At 41.4% G+C, this 20,990-nt stretch overlaps 2 protein-coding genes across 13 annotated transcripts; both read right to left on the bottom strand.

Moving 5' to 3' along the window:
* Nucleotides 1-1,758: 1,758 nt before the first annotated feature.
* Nucleotides 1,759-11,086, bottom strand: dennd1c (DENN domain containing 1C). Of its 3 annotated transcripts, none has more exons than XM_029507387.1 (23): nucleotides 10,922-11,086; nucleotides 10,510-10,574; nucleotides 9,874-9,917; nucleotides 9,023-9,072; nucleotides 8,815-8,934; nucleotides 8,648-8,717; nucleotides 8,477-8,557; nucleotides 8,317-8,382; nucleotides 7,524-7,577; nucleotides 7,298-7,408; nucleotides 6,850-6,950; nucleotides 6,719-6,764; nucleotides 6,518-6,619; nucleotides 5,903-6,028; nucleotides 5,703-5,804; nucleotides 5,298-5,388; nucleotides 5,149-5,189; nucleotides 5,009-5,059; nucleotides 4,864-4,911; nucleotides 4,648-4,755; nucleotides 4,298-4,380; nucleotides 3,211-3,424; nucleotides 1,759-3,137 (listed from the first exon to the last, which is right to left on the bottom strand). In XM_029507387.1, exons 1-23 carry the CDS (start codon nucleotides 10,936-10,938, stop codon nucleotides 2,169-2,171), a joined length of 2,760 nt encoding a protein of 919 aa, XP_029363247.1. In that variant the 5' UTR covers nucleotides 10,939-11,086; the 3' UTR covers nucleotides 1,759-2,168. The 3 variants fall into 3 exon arrangements, with proteins under 3 accessions (XP_029363247.1, XP_029363254.1, XP_029363263.1); XM_029507394.1 differs by having other exon boundaries at nucleotides 5,703-5,801; XM_029507403.1 differs by lacking the exon at nucleotides 8,317-8,382.
* A 745-nt stretch (nucleotides 11,087-11,831) lies between these two features.
* Nucleotides 11,832-15,014, bottom strand: LOC115048843 (tubulin beta chain-like). 10 transcript variants are annotated; one of them, XM_029510686.1, is made up of 6 exons: nucleotides 14,772-15,010; nucleotides 13,752-13,860; nucleotides 13,556-13,666; nucleotides 13,090-13,334; nucleotides 12,899-13,002; nucleotides 11,832-12,424 (listed from the first exon to the last, which is right to left on the bottom strand). In XM_029510686.1, the coding sequence occupies exons 1-6, from the start codon at nucleotides 15,000-15,002 to the stop codon at nucleotides 12,190-12,192; spliced, it is 1,035 nt and encodes a 344-aa protein (XP_029366546.1). In that variant the 5' UTR covers nucleotides 15,003-15,010; the 3' UTR covers nucleotides 11,832-12,189. The 10 variants fall into 10 exon arrangements, with proteins under 10 accessions (XP_029366546.1, XP_029366554.1, XP_029366580.1 ...); XM_029510694.1 differs by having other exon boundaries at nucleotides 11,832-12,427; nucleotides 12,929-13,002; XM_029510720.1 differs by lacking the exon at nucleotides 12,899-13,002 and having other exon boundaries at nucleotides 11,832-12,309; nucleotides 13,255-13,334; nucleotides 14,772-15,014.
* Nucleotides 15,015-20,990: the final 5,976 nt, after the last annotated feature.

The raw sequence follows: 20,990 nt of genomic DNA, 5'->3' as shown, positions 1-20,990 counted from the left end.
TCTATGTCCCGCCGATCACCTGAAACTGTACAAGTGTGTGTGAAAAGGTGAACGACGTGTCTCCGGCTGACAGGTGGAGCCGGACCGGCGACATTCCGCCCTCCTGTCCGCCGGTGGCTCACAGGCAGTAGTTTCTCCCAAAGTCGAGCTGAACACATGAAAACCAAGCAGTTGTCTGGGTTTTGTGAGGCCGTCGTGGAGAGCTGAGTGTATTTTCTTATCTCTGTGGTTCCTACCAGGAACAGGTGATTATGTGTCTGAAGTGCTGCCTGTCACACATTAAATGCCATTTTAGACACTCATCATTTGGTGACTAAGGGCTTTTACGTGTGAGTCAAATTTTGGTAATGCAGACACTGAAACTGTCAGTTTTGCACATTAAGAAAGCGTGAGGACTTTATTCTTGTCGAACTCCAACTACAAGGATATGTCTTTCTCTTTAGCCATCCAGTTTTTCTCTCCATTGATTAATTATCTATAAAATGTCATGTAATAGAGACCAGGATCTAAAGAGAGGCTGCTGCTGCTGCTGCTGCACATTGTTATATTTGAAGCACCATTTGTTTCTGTGTTTTTATTCATTCTTATTATTGCCAATGATTAGTCAATTAGTTGATCAGACATTGATATAAAAATAATTGGGAGTTATTTTGTTCTCTCTTCCATTTGAGGACCTTAACTCAAACTTTGGAAGAGTTTTATGGGTAGAATTTATTGTGCTCTGATTTATATACATGACTTTAATGGACTCACCGAGGAAAACGGTTATTAAACAATGTTTTTACACTACCAGCTGACACACTATCCCATTTATGTCTGCAGGAATGTGTGTGCAAACGTTTGACTGGTAGTGTAGAAAGTTGTAGCTACTGAGACCTCCAACAATTCAGAATTAGTTTTTTTGTTTACTTTCATCTGCAATTTGATTTATACACGTACTGGTCCTTCTGACATTGTGTGTGTGGTCCCCTCCCCAGCTCTCTGTCATCATGGTGATACAGGTGATGTTCCCAGCCACAGGGTCAGTGTTCATCTCCACTGTGCTGTCCCTGCTCAGCTTGACTCTTCTGCTACTGCTGTGTGTCATCAGGAAGAAAAGAAGAATGGAGGGGACATATAGGCCCAGTGCAGAGGAGAGGAAACAGACAGGAGCAGCAGGATCTGAAAAACCTGGTCTGCCTTTACCATTGCCCAAAGAGGAACGCCTCATATGATGAAAGTGTCCTTGCATACCTTCTCTCCTCAGTCACTGTGTAAACCTGCGGATCAATTCCTCCTGTGCTTCTGTCCACTGGGGTTGTTAATGAGTGGCACCAGAAACCTTCAGACACACAGGACACTGTTTCGTGTGGCACCTTTGCACTCCCAGTGACTACAAGTGGACTCATCACCTGTTACATTGCATGAAAAGAGGAAACGTGTGTTTGCTCACTTCTATTTCCTTATCTTAACAATTCCCCCCAATCATCCTGCTGCATGAGGAACATCAGCTTAAATAATATTTTCATTTGTACAGACCTTAGTTTTTTGTAGCTTTTTTTTTTTTTTTACTCTACTGTGCTTCTATGTATTTATATCTAAAACATATTGTGTTTCACATGATTTCCATGAATGAGATTGAGTCACACAAAACTTAAATCTATATGTATGGTACAGTGTTCTGTTAATAAACCAATGTGCACACCCAGCACTACAGCTATTTGTGTCCTTTCTCATGGAGCATCAACAGTAAGGAGAAATAAGCATTGGATGTTTTGAAATGTTTAGTTTAAGTTATTTATTAATAATCTGCCTTGAAAAAATGAAAAATTATCCCCAGAATTTGTCAGTTTTTGTTGGGCAGTATGTGATGGAAAACCCACTTATAACACACATGCACATGTAAAATTAAGTCACTCATAAATGGACCATCAGAAAGCTACTGAGCTGCAAAACCATCCAATGTCCTCTTAAAAATGTATTTTGTACATATTTCTTTGTCTGGGCACTGCTGCCTACTTTCCTTCAATATTGAGTACAAATAGCCTGTGAATTCAAAAATGAATATGTGCTAAAATCTCAGCTCACAGATGCTTTCCCGTGACCCATTCCTTAAAGATTTACATCATCAATGGCAACAATCCAGCTGGGGCCTGCAGCTGCAGAAGAGCTGTTGATTTGAAACTTTTTTAAGCTTCAAATCTCTTTTTAAGTTCAGACACTCTGATGGAAGGAGAGTCTTCGTCTTGATGTGTTTCTGAGCTGTTGTTCTCTTCAGATAGGTTTGAGTCACACACCTGGGAAGCTTTTGTGTTCTCCCTGCTCCACAACAGGTTGCATGGTCTCCCAAGCCCAGCCAATTCTTGGGTCCTGGACTGAAAGCTCTGGCTGGTTGTTTGAGAATGGAAGCGTGCTACAGCAGATAGTACTTTAGGGGGAGGTGGGGTTTGTCTTATCTCTTTCTCATCTTTTTTCATTATTTTTCCTACACTCCTCTTTTCCTGACCTGCTGGAGGTTTAGGGTCAGCAGGGGGGCTCTGGGGCCCAGGAGAGACTATGGTTTCTGGATTGGCTCTGTCCTCTGGTCCTTCCTGCTCCTCCACTGCGTAGGGATCATGAAGATTTAGGTTGTTTAAAGATCCTGTCATCTCTTTATCTTTCTCCTCATTTTCTCTTGTTATACTTTTCTGCATTTCATTGGTTTCTTTAATTTCCCGTCCCTCAGCTATTTCCTCACACTGATTTCTCTCTTCTTCTCTCTCGTCTTCTAACCCTTCATCTTCCAATGTTTCTTTTACAGGGTTCTCTCCTAAACTCGCTCTCTTCTCATGATTCTCATCTGTCTTTTCCTCAAAGTTTACTTCCTCAAAGTTATTTCTGTTCTCATTTTCTTCTCCTTGGCATCCATTTATTGCTACCTTCACTTCTTCCTGTTTCTCTGTGTCCTGCTTCTGTCCCCTGTCTCGTTCCTCTATTTCATATACGGCCAGTAGACTCTTTGGCCCCTCCTCTGGAAGACTGGTGTCCTGGCACAACCAATCAGAGTCCTCCGTCAGGTCTGACAGCTCCTCAGTGGTCTCCAGATTCCAGCTGTGCAAGCTTTCACTACCGCTGATGGACAGAGACAGGCTCTCCTGGCTAGGGTTGGCCGGACCATACTGGAAAGCACAGCAACAGTTCAGGTTATACCAGGAATTGTGTATCTGTGTCTCAGTGTGTGTGTATGTGTACCTTTGTGATAAAGTCGTGACTGTCTGGTCCAAACAGATCCAGGCTGCGTGTGCCATACAGGACGCCACGGTCATGGGAGCTCCGAGAGCTGAGTGTGTCAAATATCTCCCCAAGCAAATCCATCTCCTCCTCGTCACACAGCAATGTATCATCCTCTTCATCGTCATCCTTCTGGAGCTCAGAGCTGGGCTCAACCGCAGGCCCAGACACAGCTCTGATAAATTACAGGTAACACAAAGAATGGCACAAACCAGAAAATACATGCTATTATGTTTTCTAACCGTTCCCCATTTCTCTGTCTCTTAACCCCAGTGTTAGAATAACGACTCAAAGCCTTCAAGTCAGTACATCTTAATGGCACAAATGACATCACAGACTCTACATTTGGTTTTGAGATATTTTAGTAAGTGACCATGATAATCATATTTTCTGTCATTGTGATACTTATACTGTATAATACTATACTATACATACTATACTAATAATATACTCACTATAGTGCAAATAAATTGTCCCCTTTTGGCTGTGCTTATGAACTCATTAGGAACATGTTGTGGTTTGACATATAAAAGTCTTGCCTTCACAATTTTTAGCTAATAATAGCAAAATATAGTAAACACTAATAATCCAGAATGGCTTCTTCTACAGTGTTATTAAATACAGTGGGGCCAATGAGTTAGATCTAGAGCCAGGAGACATTTTGACATCATACTGAGTTCAAGACAGGGTTTATAATTTATCTTCTACCATAGCAAGGGAGAGCGGGAGTTATTTTTTCATTCACTTCTTTTGCCTGCATACAAGTCATCCAGAGTCCTGTTAATTTCAAGTTTGTTTGACTTTATTACAAACAAGTTGTCACAGCAGGTAGTATTTTTACCGTGGATAACTTTTTTGTAAGCTCACCATATGAAAGCTGTTTAATTGTCAACTAAATATAATTGAGTTATATAGTGGAATATTTCCCTGAAATGCCAATGACTAAAAGTATAAAACAGCAGACAAATGTATAGGTACTTCAAAATTGTTCTTCATTAAAATACGTAATATTGAAATAAGTCAGTGTACATTGTGCTGCATTGCTCACCCATCCCATGTATCTTCAGTGTCCCTATTGTTGTCCTGGTCTGTGGGAGCCCTGACCTTGTTGACAGGCCGACGGGGACGTGACTGACATGAGGCAACATAGTAACAAAACAAACATAAGTGAGAAGACCAACAACGAAGTGAAAGACATAGCACGGCGCTGTATGTAAAACAGGCACGAAGAAGTGGTATAATAAGTAAGAATTACTGAATAGGTCATGAATATCATGTGGGAAAATAGTGGATGCAATGTACATTTTGTTAAAATATATAAAAAAAAAAAAAAACTTTCAGATTTCTAATAAGTGTGTGAAATTGAGGTGGGATGAGATGCTCTAAAAGGGATCTCACCATCCCAAAGTGTGGTGTGATTGGCAGGCGATTCTGCAGACAGTCAGACTGGGCGCGGCGATGTGACACTGATCCGCCCCTCTGAAGGGCATGTTCTTCATTGTAGGTCTGCAAGCACACAAGCACACACCCGCATTTACTTGAGGAAATGTAAAAGTGAAACCTAGGCAGCATTTAAACCAAGTGAAACTTGTTCCAACATAAACACAAGCTCACCTTGTGCGTCAGTATGTTTCTCAAACCAGACATGGCAAGACCTTTGGCCTGAGAGATAAAAAAAAAAGAACAAAAAACAACAACAACTAAAACAACATGAATTTTTTTGGTACAACAGAGAAAATTCACCTCAGCCAGTACACACCTTCATGTTTGCCTTGGACTTCATGTTGAGGATTAGTGCTCCCCCCCCTTTCTGTGTAAGTATAGTGCAAATGCATTCAGGTTACAAAATGGAAAACAAATGTGTTTCCTATTAGATTTGATCAGACTTTAAGGATTTACCTTTAAATTACCAACTAAGTGCTGACAAGATCTGATTCTTCCTGCAAAACAAAGCAAAATAAAAACAAACAAACAAAAAAAAAGAAAGAATGAGTCATATGAGCATAAGTAAGCAATTGAAAATGTGACACACACAAACTGGCACGCACCGACTGCTGTTTCACACTTGAGGAGCTCAGTCTCAAAGAGGTCATCTGGTTCATTCCCATTGTTCAAAATATCCAGGCGATCGTCAATGAACTAAAAAAAAAAAAACAACAGCAACAACAACATTTATTTCTGAAAATGCCCTCTCATGTAACTTGGACAGGACAGCCAGAAATTTGATGTCACAACCAACCACCAACTTAAATTTCTATAGTTAGGGTTAGGGTTACAATGGAAATATATGAACACATAATCTAAATTGCAACCCAGACTTGATCCAACAACAACTTCAATTGATTAAGATTCTGCATTAAAGGACTTCTGACACATTCATTATCCAGTTGTGAATGTAAGTTGCGCTATCTGTCCAGCAGGAGGCAGAAAATCGTGTGATGCACAACGCGTACCTGTTTGAAGAACTGTAAATGAATGGCAGACTGTAGGAACTGCCTCATGCTGTGAGACTTGTGATCTAAAAACAGCTCCTCACTGAAGCAAATATCACCCTGCTGTGAAGAAACAGATGCAGAGAAAGAACTACTACAAGTCTGAGATTTTTAACAATTATTAATAATAATGAAGGCTGCAATTAGCCAGATTGACAGACCTTATGACCCTGCAGTGCGTCCCTGTATCCTCCAAACAGCAAAGCCTGAGCTTTCAGGAAGGCCCGTGAGACACCAGAGCCGGGAGACACAGCCTGACGTTTCAAACACACCTTCAACCCAGACATCTGGACGCATATTAACAAAGCCAGAAGATTAGTTCTATAGTGGCGCAGCAATGAAGTATTCATGATGAAAGCTGGACCATTTGGTCAAACAAACTCTCTGGTAAAATTGGATTTTTACCAGAGCGTTTTACCTGGACCTATCAGAACATTGTTGTGTTTTCCTCTGACACAAGTCCTGACACTTACTTTTGGGAGAGTGTGTCCGGGGAAGTGCTGAACATCCCAAACTTGAATGTGATTTATTAGCAAAGTAACAATCTACTGTCTAATTGTCAGAGATGTTGTTCTACACACTAGGCAAAATGTGTACTTTTATTTGCTCATGTTGCTCTATGGCTCCTGTGCATACAAGTGCCTCCTGATTCTGCAGCACAGGTCAACATTTAAAAATTCTAGTCGCAGATTCCTAATGATGAAAACAAAATCAGGCATTCAGTGGAAAAACACAGGACCACACAAACACAGAAATCTCCGCAAACTATTTATTACCACATCTGAAGGTATCCTCTTCAGATCGTCAAAGGGGGTCTCTATTGTGTTTGTGTCCACATTTAGCATCACAACATGCTCCAACCCCTGACTTTTCACTCTCTGTCAGACAGATACAGAAACACATCATAATATTTGTCCGTTTATGAGAACAAACTTGGCATGCATATATTTAGTGGTACACAATCGACTGAAATTTACCTCAGATAGACTCGTGTGGACCCCTATTAAGTAAGGCATAGGTGCACTATAAAGAAAAAAACAAACAAACAAACAAACATGTAAAACCAAGACACTTTACAGCTGGCTGGCCACATAGTGAGACTTCTTACCAGCAGTAGTCCAGCAGGTGGGGTGGGAGGACTGGGATGAAGATGTGCTGCCAGTACATGGGGTATAACACAGCACTCAGGGCGTGCACACAAGACGTCAGCTGCACAGAAAACAACATGAAATCTAGTTTTATTTGACAACACACAGGACACACAAACATGCATGTGTCTAGTCTATAAAAGACCACATATTGTGGCAAATGTGCGATTTCTAGACAGCACAACGGAGACTTCTCTAGTCCCAGTGAGTGATGTTTGCCAGTTGTTGCATTCAAGAATCTAAAGTGGGTTCTGTATTCACGTGGGTTAGGCGGCTGCTGATACGTAAGAATTGTCCTTGGACATGATGCAAAGCATGGTTTTAAGCTTGGGTTTCCCAAGAACGACAATGTGTCTTTACACAAGTAAACGCATCATTTTCAAAAACAGAGAGTGCTGTGTGTCTTACAGTGCTGAGTTTGCTTGCAAAGATCAGGATGCGTCTCTCAAACAGCATGCTTGCATAGAGCTGAAGCAGGTTCCCCACATCCACAGCCACAATTAGCTCAGTCAAGTTCCTCTGGTAAAACCATAGATAACATACATACACATGTAACAAAAAAACAAAACCCAAAATACACTGTAGAGGATACAACATATAAACCCTGAGTCCAGTTTTAATCTGAGACACTCACATTCTCTGGGATGGAAGGGAGACTTCTGGGGTCTGGGGCAATGAAGTACGGTATCTGGTAATACACACATTGCATTAAAAATGATAGAAACAACATAGGAATCGAAATGAAACTTGTTTTGCTTCCAGGTGGATTAGTATCTTCATCATCCAAGGCATGAATCAAGGATTACTGGGCATCTCAGACTTTATGGTTTCATTCCAAATGTTTGCATCCAACAAAGAACAATTTCAGATGCAAATTTTACAGATATTGTATAAGTTATATGTCTTACTGTAACACATCATTTTGGCACTATCTGTGGTTTGAATGTTCTTCTGTAATGTGTTTACGCTAAGTAACACCATCTGTATGTAAAGATTTCATTGTTATTGGACTGGATGTAACCTCCTTGCCTTCTTATGCTTTGGATCATATCAGAGCTCCATTAAGTTGCCAATGATGGAAACCAGAATTCATTGTCCAATAGTATTTAACTGTAACTGTTAAGTTACAAGTGAGGAACTTTCTGTTTTGGAATGAAACTTTGAAGTACAAAAATCCACAAAATTCCTGCAGCTGTAGCTTTGAGCCACAAAGAGACATTTGTCTGAAGACAAAACTGTTCCACACGTCACAGTGTCTGTTAGATGTTAATCGTGTTAAACTTGGCTTTGGGCTAAGAGACAAGGTTTTAGTCCACACACATCAGGTTTAGCCATCAAGCACAGACAGCCAAAGGTTTTCCAGCAGGAGTTAGTCTGTCTCTGCTTGGCCATTGTTCCAGACCGTTTGAACTCCTTGTGGGACTCACCCCCTCTTGCCCCTCTGGGTGTCCAACTGGATGGGACACCTTTGTGCTGACCAATAGCTGCTCACCCTCAGAAAAAAACATAGCATGCTAACCACTGACAGAAAAGAGCCATTGAAGTCAAGTATGAGCTCGGGTACTTATTGGATCAGTAGAGATTTACCATCTGCAGAGTGACAGATCCAGCCGCCAGTGGTAAGGGCTGCTTGTAGAGCGCACCCAGCAGCATTTTTATCTCGCTGGTCTGTTGACAATACAGTGATCATTATGTTAATGAAATTATATGAATTAGAGACTAATACAGGAAAAAAATCATTAAACACAAGGAACTCACCTGTCCTTTGGTCAGGTAATCAGCCAAGTTGTTGAGAAGTTTGTAAAATACTTCAAACCATGGAAGATAGCTGTAATGAAAGTGGTGGTTTTCATCATGCTCATCCTACTGACGCAAACGCACAAATGCATCATCACATGTATCGGAATACCCTCGTATGCACATACCTGAGTATGCAAAGACAGGTGTTTGTGCTGTTGGCGAGACGACAGAAACCAAAGCGCTGGCATCCCTCAAGATCAGTCAGAACAAAAGTAAAGTGCTGCACGGCCACTCCATCCCTCACTCTGAACACACAAATGTAGCAACAGGCAAACTTGAAAAACAAACAAGCCTGAGGGCTGGAGTAAAGAGCAAACCAGACAGTATACTCACCTTTGTATGTCATATGGAAAGCAGAATCTGGGGAGGGATTGAAAGGACTCCTAGAAAGTACAACATAACTGTGTTTGTTAAATGGAAAATAAAGACAAAGTGTCTATGGCCATGTTTGTGGCTGTATGAGGCTGTAGTTTATAGGCGTGTTTACTCTTTGTCCAACCTTGAGTGCACTTTTAACAACAATATATGATTTTGCCAGTTTTGTTTCAGCATTTTTTTTAAAATCTCAACTCCTAACAAATAGCCTCTGTTGCATTTCAGCCCAAGTCCAATTTAAGCGCTTGAAAAAAAAAAAAAAAAAATGTTCATGCTTGTTTCTTTTTTCTTTGTTTCTCCTTTGCTTCTTATTTCTGTTAATGGGGTTTAAGAAAAAACTAGTTGGAGTTCAGTTATCTCCAAATATTAGCAGATTTATTAGCTATCAGACCCAAACAAAAAAAAAAATCTTCTGGGGACTACTTTAGTCAACTAGGTGTTAGAATTTCAGTTGGTAGCATTTATATTATCGTCTGGATCTGTGTCAATGAGAATATGATCTTTTGCTTTTGTGAAGGTAAAACTTTCTTTCACATCACACTGCACCACAATTTCACATTTCACTTTCACTTAAAATCAAAAGTATAAATTCCATAGAGGCCGCACAGAAAGTTACCAAATCACCAATGTAATGATAATTAATCCACTGAGTTCCACGAATATTTGTAAAAAAAAAAAATGTGTGTTGTGAGGTGACACACTAGTACACCAACAGACCAACCAAATGACAACATTTGTAATTTCAATGTGACAAAAATCCACAGATATTCAGCTGTGTGTTTTGTGGAGCAGGAGACGTGAGTGGATACCTCGTCACTGAAGTCCTCTGGAAATTGAAACACTACCTCAGGATCTGTAATATTACAACAAATGGACATTTGATAATTCACTAACTAATTCATTCTAACTATACTATTCGTAATGAAATCAAAAAGCAAAAAGCATATTCAGTTAATTTTACATCACATAGACATTTAAAAAGTGAGTGTATTTGAACCTTTCAGCTCTCACTCAGCTGCAGTCTGACTACCACAACTTGCTCCCATCTTTAACTATGACTAGACAGGCTCTGCGGTTAGACCGATCACATGACAGGAAGTATGAGCAATTCTTAGCTCGACAGAAACACCATCATAACAGTTAAAAGTTTACATTTGACCATTTTACAACACAGAAATGTAACTCTATTACTCTATATGTTTGACGCCAATTTCACTTTGCAGGCGAGTCGTGCAGGGGAATGATAAGAAGGGAACAGAATCGCAGAAAAAGTATTTGTGGAACAATTTTTATCAACTTCTCTTTTACTAAAGAGATCACTCAGATCTAAACTGTAATCTAGTCAGGGCTAGTGCTCCATAGAGGCTAAGGACAAGCTGAAAAGCACAGAATTTGCAAATACTACCTGGCCCAGGTACACTGATAGGAAATACAAGAGCTCTCACCTTTGTCTCTGGCTACAGGGCAAGTTGCTTCAAAGAACCAGTAGAAGGCTCGCTCAGGGTTTTGTCTGACAGGAAAGAGATTATATTTGCTACATCTGTTACCCAACAAAAACCATAAATACATTTGTGTATATATATATATATTGTCCTTATTATTATTAGTCATCTATGTCAGCAGGTAGGTAAAGTAAAAACGGTATAAAGTATAATCATCTGAGAGATTATATGAAACCAATGCAGATTTTAGTTTTGAACAAGAGTCTAGAGAAGTGTATGACAATTGATACAGGGCAACAGAGTTACTGCAAGAAACTTCCTGCAGTTGTGAGAGGAAGTAATAAAAACCACAAAACAGACTGACTGGCAGAGTGGTGATGATGGAAGCTGAGCACAAATGACAAGTTTAACTTACTTCAGTCTGGAGCCCATGTTGTCTGAATGTATCTGTGTCCATGTGTTTGTCCAGGAAGGCAGAGATTTTCAGCAGGTGTGTGAGATAACAGCCACCCCCCCTTACACACCAATGTGTAGTGGCAGGAACGATGGCGGATGGGAGCTGAGGCAGCAGTCTGCACAATCAGCGTCAGAGTGACAGCACACTTCCTGATCTATCTCATTATGTGCATTGTATCAATGCATGTATGACGTCTGGTGTATGACCTCCCCACCAAATTTTCATTTGTATTCATGCCTCTTAACTTTTGATTTTCACGTCGATTGAAAAGTCTGAAATTCTACAAAAAAAAAAAAAAAAAAGTCAGATGCTGCGTAGGCAGCTACAGAAATACTTAAATAAGTTCGCAATATAACATTTCTGTGAACTCTGTGAGGTATAAAAAGAAAATCTCTTTTCAATCAACATTCATTTTATAATAATTTTTTTTCCACAAGCCATTGCCAGATAATATATTTCCATATATATGTACAGTATTATATATGGAAGGCTAACTGACTTGGTAGGTATTTTTATCATATCGGCAATTGCTGCTTCACTGCGGAAAAGAGACTAGGTGTCCATTTAGATAAGCAGATCTCACACTGCCTCCGTGTGGTGTTCAAGTAACACTGCCTAATCTCTGTACAAGGAAGGACTCCATTTTGGTTTGTTCCAACTGTGAGATCCAGTTTAAAACCCTCGGAATTGTTAATTCAGTATTTTTGGTCCAATTACATTAAAGTAGTTTGACGCATATTATTCAAAAGGCCCATCAGAAAAAGTGACAGAATGCATTTTACTCATCTCTTTCATTTGTTTATATATGAACTCATAATGTGGGAAAATGCTAAAACAGAAGAACTTCACACATCGGGATATTTTTCCAACAAATTTATTTCCATTAATGCCAAATTAGACAAGTGATGAAATTTTGGTGAGTTGAAGATTTATTGGGCCCAGGTGTGGAACTGTGTGACTGATGAAGATAAATTAACATGAACAGAAGACTACTGACCGAAGACCACAAGCACGCCTGTGTTAGCTACCTCTACATGAGCACTGGGACAGGAGAGTCAGCGTAGAGTTGTGTAGTAGTGAGTCCTGCTCTGCGTGGAGGAGAAGGGAGGGTCAGTGGTGGATGGGGAGAGAAGGGTGGGAAATGAAAACAACAAAGTCAGATGAAGAGAGCAGAGTAGGGCTGAAATCAGTGGATGGATGGTTGGATGGCGTTACGATGAGCGACGTTAGGCCACCTCCTCCTCTCCCTCCTCCTCAAACTCTCCCTCTTCAGCCGTGGCGTCCTGGTACTGCTGGTATTCGGACACCAGGTCGTTCATGTTGCTCTCTGCCTCTGTGAACTCCATCTCATCCATGCCCTCGCCGGTGTACCAGTGGAGGAAGGCTTTGCGGCGGAACATGGCGGTGAACTGCTCGGAGATGCGCTTGAACAGTTCCTGGATAGCTGTGCTGTTGCCGATGAATGTGGCAGCCATCTTGAGGCCACGGGGTGGGATGTCGCACACGGCTGTCTTGACGTTGTTGGGGATCCACTCAACAAAGTAGCTGCTGTTCTTGTTCTGCACGTTCAGCATCTGCTCATCCACCTCCTTCATTGACATTCGGCCTCGGAACACGGCGGCCACGGTCAGGTAGCGGCCATGGCGCGGGTCGCAGGCGGCCATCATGTTCTTGGCATCAAACATCTGCTGCGTGAGTTCAGGCACAGAGAGGGCTCTGTACTGCTGGCTGCCACGGCTGGTCAAGGGAGCGAAGCCAGGCATGAAGAAGTGCAGGCGAGGGAAGGGCACCATGTTGACGGCCAGTTTTCGGAGATCCGCGTTGAGCTGGCCAGGGAAGCGCAGGCAAGTTGTTACCCCACTCATGGTGGCAGAGACCAGGTGGTTGAGGTCCCCGTAAGTGGGTGTGGTGAGTTTGAGGGTGCGGAAACAGATGTCATACAGGGCCTCATTGTCGATGCAGTATGTCTCATCTGTGTTCTCAACCAGCTGGTGGACTGACAGGGTGGCATTGTAGGGCTCCACCACTGTGTCCGACACCTGGACACGGCACATTCAAGGGTCAGGGAGATGAAGAGCCATAAAAGGGAATCATGGCAAAAAAGAAATGTGTCATAGTCACTGTACCTTAGGAGAGGGAACAACACTGAAGGTGTTCATTATGCGATCAGGGTACTCCTCTCGGATCTTGCTGATGAGCAGCGTTCCCATGCCAGAACCAGTACCGCCGCCCAGTGAGTGTGTAAGCTGGAAACCCTGGAGGCAGTCACAGCTCTCAGCTTCCTTCCTCACCACATCCAGGACTGAGTCGACCAGCTCAGCTCCCTCTGTGTAGTGGCCCTTCGCCCAGTTGTTACCTGCTCCACTCTGGCCTGAAAGGAAGGGATGAATTACAATCTGCTCTTGTAATATATTAAACCTCACTGATGGAGCCAAAGGATCTTAGGTTATTATTTAAACTGGGGAACGCATTTACTTACTTACTAAACACGGACTACAGCAATTCTCATTTATATACTGATCTTTAACACAACTGTGTCTTTGCCTGTGTAGTAACCAACAGATCTGCATGCAGGCAACTGATGATACGTACCAAAGACGAAGTTGTCAGGTCTAAAGATCTGGCCGAAGGGGCCGGAGCGAACAGAGTCCATCGTGCCTGGCTCCAGATCCACTAATATGGCCCTGGGCACGTACTTCCCACCTTGAACACAAATGCATGTGTCAAAACTAAGGTCAAATTAAGGGAAACTGACAGAATAACAGGTCCCAGTTTTAGCAGCCCTGACCTGAAGCCTCATTGTAGTAGACATTGATTCTGTCCAGCTGCAGGTCGCTGTCTCCATGGTAGGTCCCAGTCGGATCGATGCCATGCTCGTCACTAATGACTTCCCAGAACTTACAGGTCGGTGGACGTGTGAGATTGCACAGTGATAAGTTAACGAACAGTTCAACCATTCTGTATAACACAAACCTTTTAAAATCCCAGCAATGCGCAGTACAGAATATGCTGTTGATCTGCACTTCACATCTGTGTCTACTTGTTGAGCCAGAGCAGCCTCACAGAGTGAGTACTACTGTATGTGTGTGTCGTGCTGAAAGCAATCAGTTCCATTGATTAGTCGTTTTTTGACAGAAAATTCACTGGCAGAGTAATTTTTTAGGTCTCATTTACTACTTTATGGCACCAGCTTCTACACAAAAATGTACATTTAATATCTGAATTTCGGATGTTCTTGCGCAAAACAAGAGATGCCATCATGTGACAGCCAGTGGTCTCAATTCAACTCTCTGAAATAATCAATAGTTAGTTGTAGCAGACCCAAAACAAAATTTGGATATTCTTTTAATCCATCAAGCTCAAATCAGTCTGTGGTTCGCAGACAGGGCTCTGATTAATTTACAATTTGAGGTGATGCTGATGGCCATTTTGTAATGCAGCAGTGGAAATAACAGATCAGCCTGTGGGCCAGCTTGTTGTCACTCTAATATAATATGATCTCATGTTTGTTGAAAACTGCGTTCCAGTTCTTTCTGAGCCACACCTCTCTCTGTCTCTGCAGGGGTGCAGCATCGCCTGCTGGTCGTTCATTTCTAGTGGAAGCTGTCTGCTTTCAGCTGAAAATCTCTGTGCAGCGCCGCCGCCCATCCAGGAGGATGCTCGGCCCAGTCTTACACAACCGCGCTGACCTACTTAGTGTTTCCTGCGGCCTCCTCGGAGCAGACGTGGAGGCAGCAACAGGAATAAACTTCATTTCGATTGCATCAAGTCAGTTCGCAGGTCGACAATACTCGGACTGTTTTCATACCTTTGCTCCAATCTGGTTCCCGCACTGACCGGCCTGCAGGTGCACGATCTCACGCATGTTGTCTTTGCGGGTTTCTTTTTTTTTGGGGGGGGGGGGTGTCACGGAAGGCTGCTGCTGGAGAGGAAGAGGCTGGCTGCTCCGTGCTGGCCGTCCAGGCTCAGTCGACAATCTGGATGAATGGCGGAGGAGAGAGCTGTGTTTGTCTCTCCCCCCCCGCGGCCGTCTGCGCATGCACCGTTCCACCCGGTGCTGCAGCATGACGTCATCGCCATGGCAACGGGAACCGGGTACGGCCGGAAAATCGGCGTGCCTGGACCGGCTGGCTGGAGGACCCGCCCTGCTCGGACTGATGTCATCAGCATCTGGAGGAGTTAGGGGACCGCGGACACCCTTGATACACTGTAACCACTTTTTATTATATTCATGTTTTGGGGGCTTATTCGTCATTTCCTGGATTAAAGATCACAGCATCATAGCACTGGCATGCAGGGACACACACACGTGTGAACTCTTTGCCTCAGTGCCAATACAGCCAAGTCAGTTTCATTTATATAACCTGTTATTGCACAAACACACAATTATACAATTTGTCTCAGGGTAAGGAAAAGGCTGGCCAAAAAATAAATAAAATAAAATCAATTTAGTAGGAGTAATTTACAAAAAGCAACAGCAACAGGGGATCCAGTTTCCAGCACATTTATGCAAGCAACACGAGACGCTGTGTAAGTAGAGCAAAATCGTAAAAATAATGAGCAAAATTCTTAACACACTAAACAATACGGATCTGGGATGCGACTTTCATGTGCTGCCAACGGGGCTCAAGCTGGGCAACCAGCTACACACCGCAAACAAACACCATTTTGCTAAAGTAGGAGAAAGCTAAGAAACACACGCATAACTGACACAGATGCCAGATGCTGAATGTTTGAAATGACCTACAGACACCTAGAGAAGAGACACAGTGGCCTCGGGACAGATGCTGCACTGCTAAGAAGCCTGTAAAGGGAGGGCAGAGAATAAAGAGGCTGAAGAATGACACAATGGAAAATTTCTGTGTTGTGGATTTTGGGAAGTTTGCACAAATTACACTCTGCTTAGCCACTTGAATATATCTGGAAATGGACAATGAAAATCTGGGCTTTGTGCACAAACATTAATTGTATCCCAGTTTTCAGATCCTACCCTGCTTTTGGGGAAACAGAATCATAGCAATCCAATCCATGCAACAACTGGATCAACAACAACAACATCCCATCGTGCCGAGTTTCAGCATTCATCAAACAAACTTGGTCTCATGACTTGACATGTGTCTGTATCTACAAGCCTGCTAAGAGTTTTTCAAAATAAACAGGAAATTACCTTAATGTCCTAAATTAATATTTTGCTGTCAAAAATTAATTAGATTTTGTCCATCACGACAAAGCAGCTTGTTATTTTGTTTGTGCTGCTGCCTGCAGAGACAGGAAGTTTGAAAGCAGAGCCGGGAGGGGAACAAGGAAGGAAGCAGAGTGGATTCTGCATATGGGATGGCATTCCCTTTTCTTACAGCAGCTGGAATATTTCCAAAGAAAACATCACAGGTTAGTGAACGGTGAAATCCGGTCACAAGCGATCACAATCTGGATTTTCGTGATCAGGATTGAAGATGGCGCTGCTCATACATACATTTTTATGGTAAGGGGTTTTATTAGATTTGTCCTTTTCCTGCCTCAAAGCTACCTTCAGCCAACTGCACAAAGTGTGTTGTTGCAGTCAAACATGTTGTAACACAACCAACAGGCAAACATGTAAAATCAGTGTGAGTCAGTAGTCAGTGGTGGGTCATTAACATTTTTGTTGTTCCATTTTGAATGATCAGGAATGATCAGATGGTGGGATTTAAGAGCTAATAACGTAAAAGATAAAGCTCAAGACAAAAGCAACATACGATATCATACAGTGTGTGTTTTTACACTCCAAGACCAAAAAGAGAAAAGCTGCCATGAAGGTGTCCAATAACATTCAAAAAGTGAGTAACATGAGCAATACTTCCTTAAGATCGGCCTTGGTGTGTAATTAAATACACGGCTTGCAGAAATAATGATAGTTTGTAAAATCCAACAAGATACATGTAGATCAATCTTGCTCCTCTTTGAAAAGGAGTAAAGAGTTTTTGAGTGTTCTCTGACAATTTCATGGTTAGTTTTTATTTTACCAAGTATACAAAGCTGATATGGAAAAACAAATGATGACACAAGGCAGAGGACATATATATATATATATATATATATATAAATGACGTGACTGTGTTTTCTGTAGTTACTCCTGACATGCACAGAGGGGTGGTAGAGACCAAAGATTGTTCTCCTGAGCACCCTCTCATGTCCAGTGCATTCACATGTAACATATTATGGGTTTCAAAGTGGAGGGTACCTATATTCACTTACTGCTGTAAAGGTAGAGTATCTTTGTTTTTGTGACTGTACGATCCTCTGATGGTTAAAAAAAAAATAACTATCTGATCATGTACCTCTAACGACATAACATGAAAGCCATCTCTCTGAACATTTGAACAAACAAACTGAGAAGTCACTTAGGTCAGCCTTAAGGATCAAGGTGTTTCTCTAGGCTGAGGCATAAGCCAAATGGAAAAGACGATAAAGCTGGCTTACTTATAAAAGATGGAAACTACAGCTTCCAGTCTTACCTGTTCTCTCATTTTCCTTTTTCAATGAATGATGTTTATCTTTTTTTTTTTTTTTTTTTTTTTTTTTTTTAGGAACATGTTACGCTTTCAGAGAGTTCTGAATGGCTGAGGAGGAACAGCAGAGCGGTTATAAAGACTAACAAACAGATGTGCTCAAGATTCAATGCTGAGACTGTCTCCGCTTTCCCTTGGCAGGGTGTGAAGCATTTTACACTTCTTTAAGAACATGTAATGATTTTATACGACTCAAATGCTCCTTCAAGCAAAATTTGCCTTTTTCTCACAGTCCCATATAACCTCTGTGACCATCTTCCCTGTATTTCCTTCTCCGTCCAGTCTAACCCATCCTTTCCTCTCAGTATATTTTTTTAAAATGGAAAACACATAAGTACCTCCTTAGGTGCCCTAGGGCTCATAACATGAGGGGTTATTCAAACTTGTTACACTGAGGTGAACTCTCGACCAGCAATTTGCCATTTTTCTGCAATGGCTGTTGGATAAACTCCCTCTCATTTAGCAGAGTCATAAAACCACCAGGGGAAACCTATCACTGAAGAGGGCACTCAGCACTTTCAGAGGACACACATAAGTGCACACACATAAGTGCACACACACACACACACACACACACAGGCAACAAATAAAATGCAGCCAAAAAAAGACTTAAAATGGGACTGAAGAAGGACAAAGTGAAGTCTGCTTACGCAAATGGCAACTTAAAACCTATAATTTACTGCACTATCTTGAAGACAGTGGCAGGGATTCTGTCTTTGATACACAAAGTATAACTCTTCTTTCACATCTTGTCCTTCAAATCAACTCCGCAGCTCTCTGTCATATGACATCCTATTAAGAAGAGCAAATGCAGCAAAACGAATCAGTTCAAAGAGTGTTGCATAAGAGAAACAAGGGGCCAGCACTCTCACATGAGAGTTTCCACCCAGTCACTCTGTGAATGACACGACGCATTGAGTGCAGTAAAATGGTCATATCCTCCAAGAATTGGTTGAAATTTGGTCCCCCTCAAAGATTTTGTTTGCACGATGGGCAAAGCTGCAAGTCCTTTTTTATATTACTGGATTTTATGAAAGGATTTTTGCATCTGTGCGGTGAAACTTGATATCATGGCAGAAAGAGAATTTCCTGCCTGGTTATTTTATTTAAAAATATACAGAATCACAAAATATACTTATATTGCAATATGATTTACAAAGTCTCTGAGACTTTGTGGCATCTGCACTAAAAAAACTTTACACCATGAACATTTATAGCCTTTACATGGCTGGAAATCTGTCAGTCAGTAGCTTCAAAATATCAGCTGCTATCACGGAGATGATTGGACAGGATTTTTTTTTTTATATCCCTGCGGCTGGTCTTGCTGCCACCGTGAGTTCCTCCAACACATGAAGAGACCAGATGCTTCAATAAAACGATGACTTCTTTTGCTGTGTTGACTGCACAGCACTGCTATTTAATTTTCCATCATGTGGCTCTGGTTGGCAGGCTCTTTGGCACATGCGGTCACGTCTCTAATGGTTCGTGTTCCTCCTGTGTGTGTGTGTGAGTCACCTGTGGTCCAGCAGTTAAACAATCAATTCGCCCGGCATGGCTCTCGTCATCTCCGCATCTTCCTCCTGTGGCTGCATGCCAGGCATGCTCATCCCCCACCCTCTCCAAAGCAAGACGATTTTAGAGTCAGCTTTGGAAAATTAAACAACATGCACATGAACTATTGACTTTTCAATAGTAAAACTGAAGTCAAATCTCAGATCCTCTTTTTTGTGACTCCAGGTCATTTTGTTTTTAAGGAGTCCGCCTTATGGGCCACATAGTTGCCTTGAGTGTGTTTAAAGACGTGTGTCCAAAATGTAAATATAGTACATAGTTTTATTATCTTAAAGCAGATAAAAATATACAAGTGGTCAATTATCTCACACAGGTATTATGATGTTGAGGATAAGCTTTAGTTAATCGTGTCATTTTACTTGTATTAGAGCAACAAAGAGCAAGAAACGTGACACTGGTAGCTTTTACCAGAGCAGACCGCTGTTCCTCATTCTTGCTCTTTATATCCACAGTTCTCAAACACAGTAAATACTGAAACATAAAACATTTTTATTTATTTATTTAAACGTATTTAGTAACCATAAGGTAGTGGAGCAACAGATTAACAACAATTCACAAATCACCCCCTTCCAGTGGCTTTCTGGCACTTCTCGGTGCGGGGATTCCTTCATCCCTGCTCCTTTTAAAGATCAGTTTGAAATCCCTGTATCTTTGGATTATGGAAAGAAAGTGGGGCACTTGAGAGAAACCTAATAAAAAGCATTCACACAGCTAAATGCCTTGTACAGTCAGCCTCCCATCTTCCAGAAAAATGATATTGTGGAAGTCATTTGAGCCATACAAGGTTAAATTCCAAGAGCTTCAGACACTGGATAACATAACTTCTATGCAATTATATGTTGTTCACTGATATCATTAACTTTATTATTTCTTTTTCTGCACAACTTCTTCCTGAGTTATCCTTTTGTCTCCCCTGTCCTTCAAAAATGACAATACATGAATTCATCTGCAGTCTTTATTGGTATGTGCTTAGAGATAAAATGTTTTAAAAATTAATTTAAAGCATCCATGCTCGCATATTAAGATACAGCCTTCCGGCACGTACACATTACACTGACATGCACATTCCCACACTGCAAAATCACCCATATTGGCCTATTATCTTGATTGCAGAGTCTTGGAAAACAAAAAATGGCTACATTAACATCTAAATAAACAAGCCAAAAGGTACCAATATGTCTTCAGGGGGCAGTTATGTAAATAGAGAATACAAAGCTCTGCCTGCCTTATATTGATTCCACAGGCTAGCTCCATTTTTTTTTTTTTTCAATCCTCAGACTACAAAACACAAGCTTTCAAATCGGCTCAGGGCTTATCACTGAAAAAAAACGTGCTGTTCCCAGTCATTTTGACAGGCTGTGAAGATGAGATGGTGCTCACCATATTGGAAAACAAGTTAATTACACAAGCCCTCCATTTTTTTCCCCTATATTTTCAAACTCAAACGTCAGCAACCACATTATTTAGTGGGAGCTCAATAGCCTGCAGCATTAAACATGATGAAAGACCGACCATCAAACAGTGTTCAAAACAATGAAAGATGTATTAAACCAGTGGATGGTTTAAAAAAATGATCATGTGAAGGATTTTATTCTATTATTCTGTAACCAGCTGAAAACGTATTTGAGCTTTAACTCTGGTCCCTAGAAAAGATTGTGCGCAACAAAACAACACTTTTTAAATACATTGCCCTCCGGTTCAGCAGTTTACTTATTTTTCTTTAATTCCGACACACAACATTTGCATTCAAAACAAACAAGCAACAAATAAATAAAGAAGACATGTTCATTTATTTATTAAACCTTATCTGGTTTTAAACCATTTTTTAACAACAAAATGACAAAGAGGGATTAAAACTCAGATGACTGATAGCAAAGAGGTTGATTTCTGATCTGTTGACTGGCCCA

The sequence above is a fragment of the Echeneis naucrates genome, chromosome 1 (genome assembly GCF_900963305.1).
Source record: "Echeneis naucrates chromosome 1, fEcheNa1.1, whole genome shotgun sequence".
Lineage (NCBI taxonomy): Eukaryota > Metazoa > Chordata > Actinopteri > Carangiformes > Echeneidae > Echeneis > Echeneis naucrates.
This window is presented reverse-complemented; position numbering and strand designations above follow the sequence as displayed.

What these genes read in the sequence shown, in the direction of transcription:
- dennd1c (XM_029507387.1), bottom strand. An exon ending in ACCTGTCTTTGCATACTCAG is followed by an intron (nt 8,718 to 8,814) that starts GTATGTGCATAC and finishes CTTTCATTACAG; the next exon opens with CTATCTTCCATGGTTTGAAG. An exon ending in AGTCCAAGGCAAACATGAAG is followed by an intron (nt 4,912 to 5,008) that starts GTGTGTACTGGC and finishes TTTATCTCTCAG; the next exon opens with GCCAAAGGTCTTGCCATGTC.
- LOC115048843 (XM_029510651.1), bottom strand. Translation starts at nt 15,002, where the DNA reads ATGCGCAGACGGCCGCGGGGGGGGAGAGACAAACACAGCTCTCTCCTC. An exon ending in GGAACCAGATTGGAGCAAAG is followed by an intron (nt 13,861 to 14,771) that starts GTATGAAAACAG and finishes CCGACCTGTAAG; the next exon opens with TTCTGGGAAGTCATTAGTGA. An exon ending in ACCTGACAACTTCGTCTTTG is followed by an intron (nt 13,335 to 13,555) that starts GTACGTATCATC and finishes CCTTCCTTTCAG; the next exon opens with GCCAGAGTGGAGCAGGTAAC.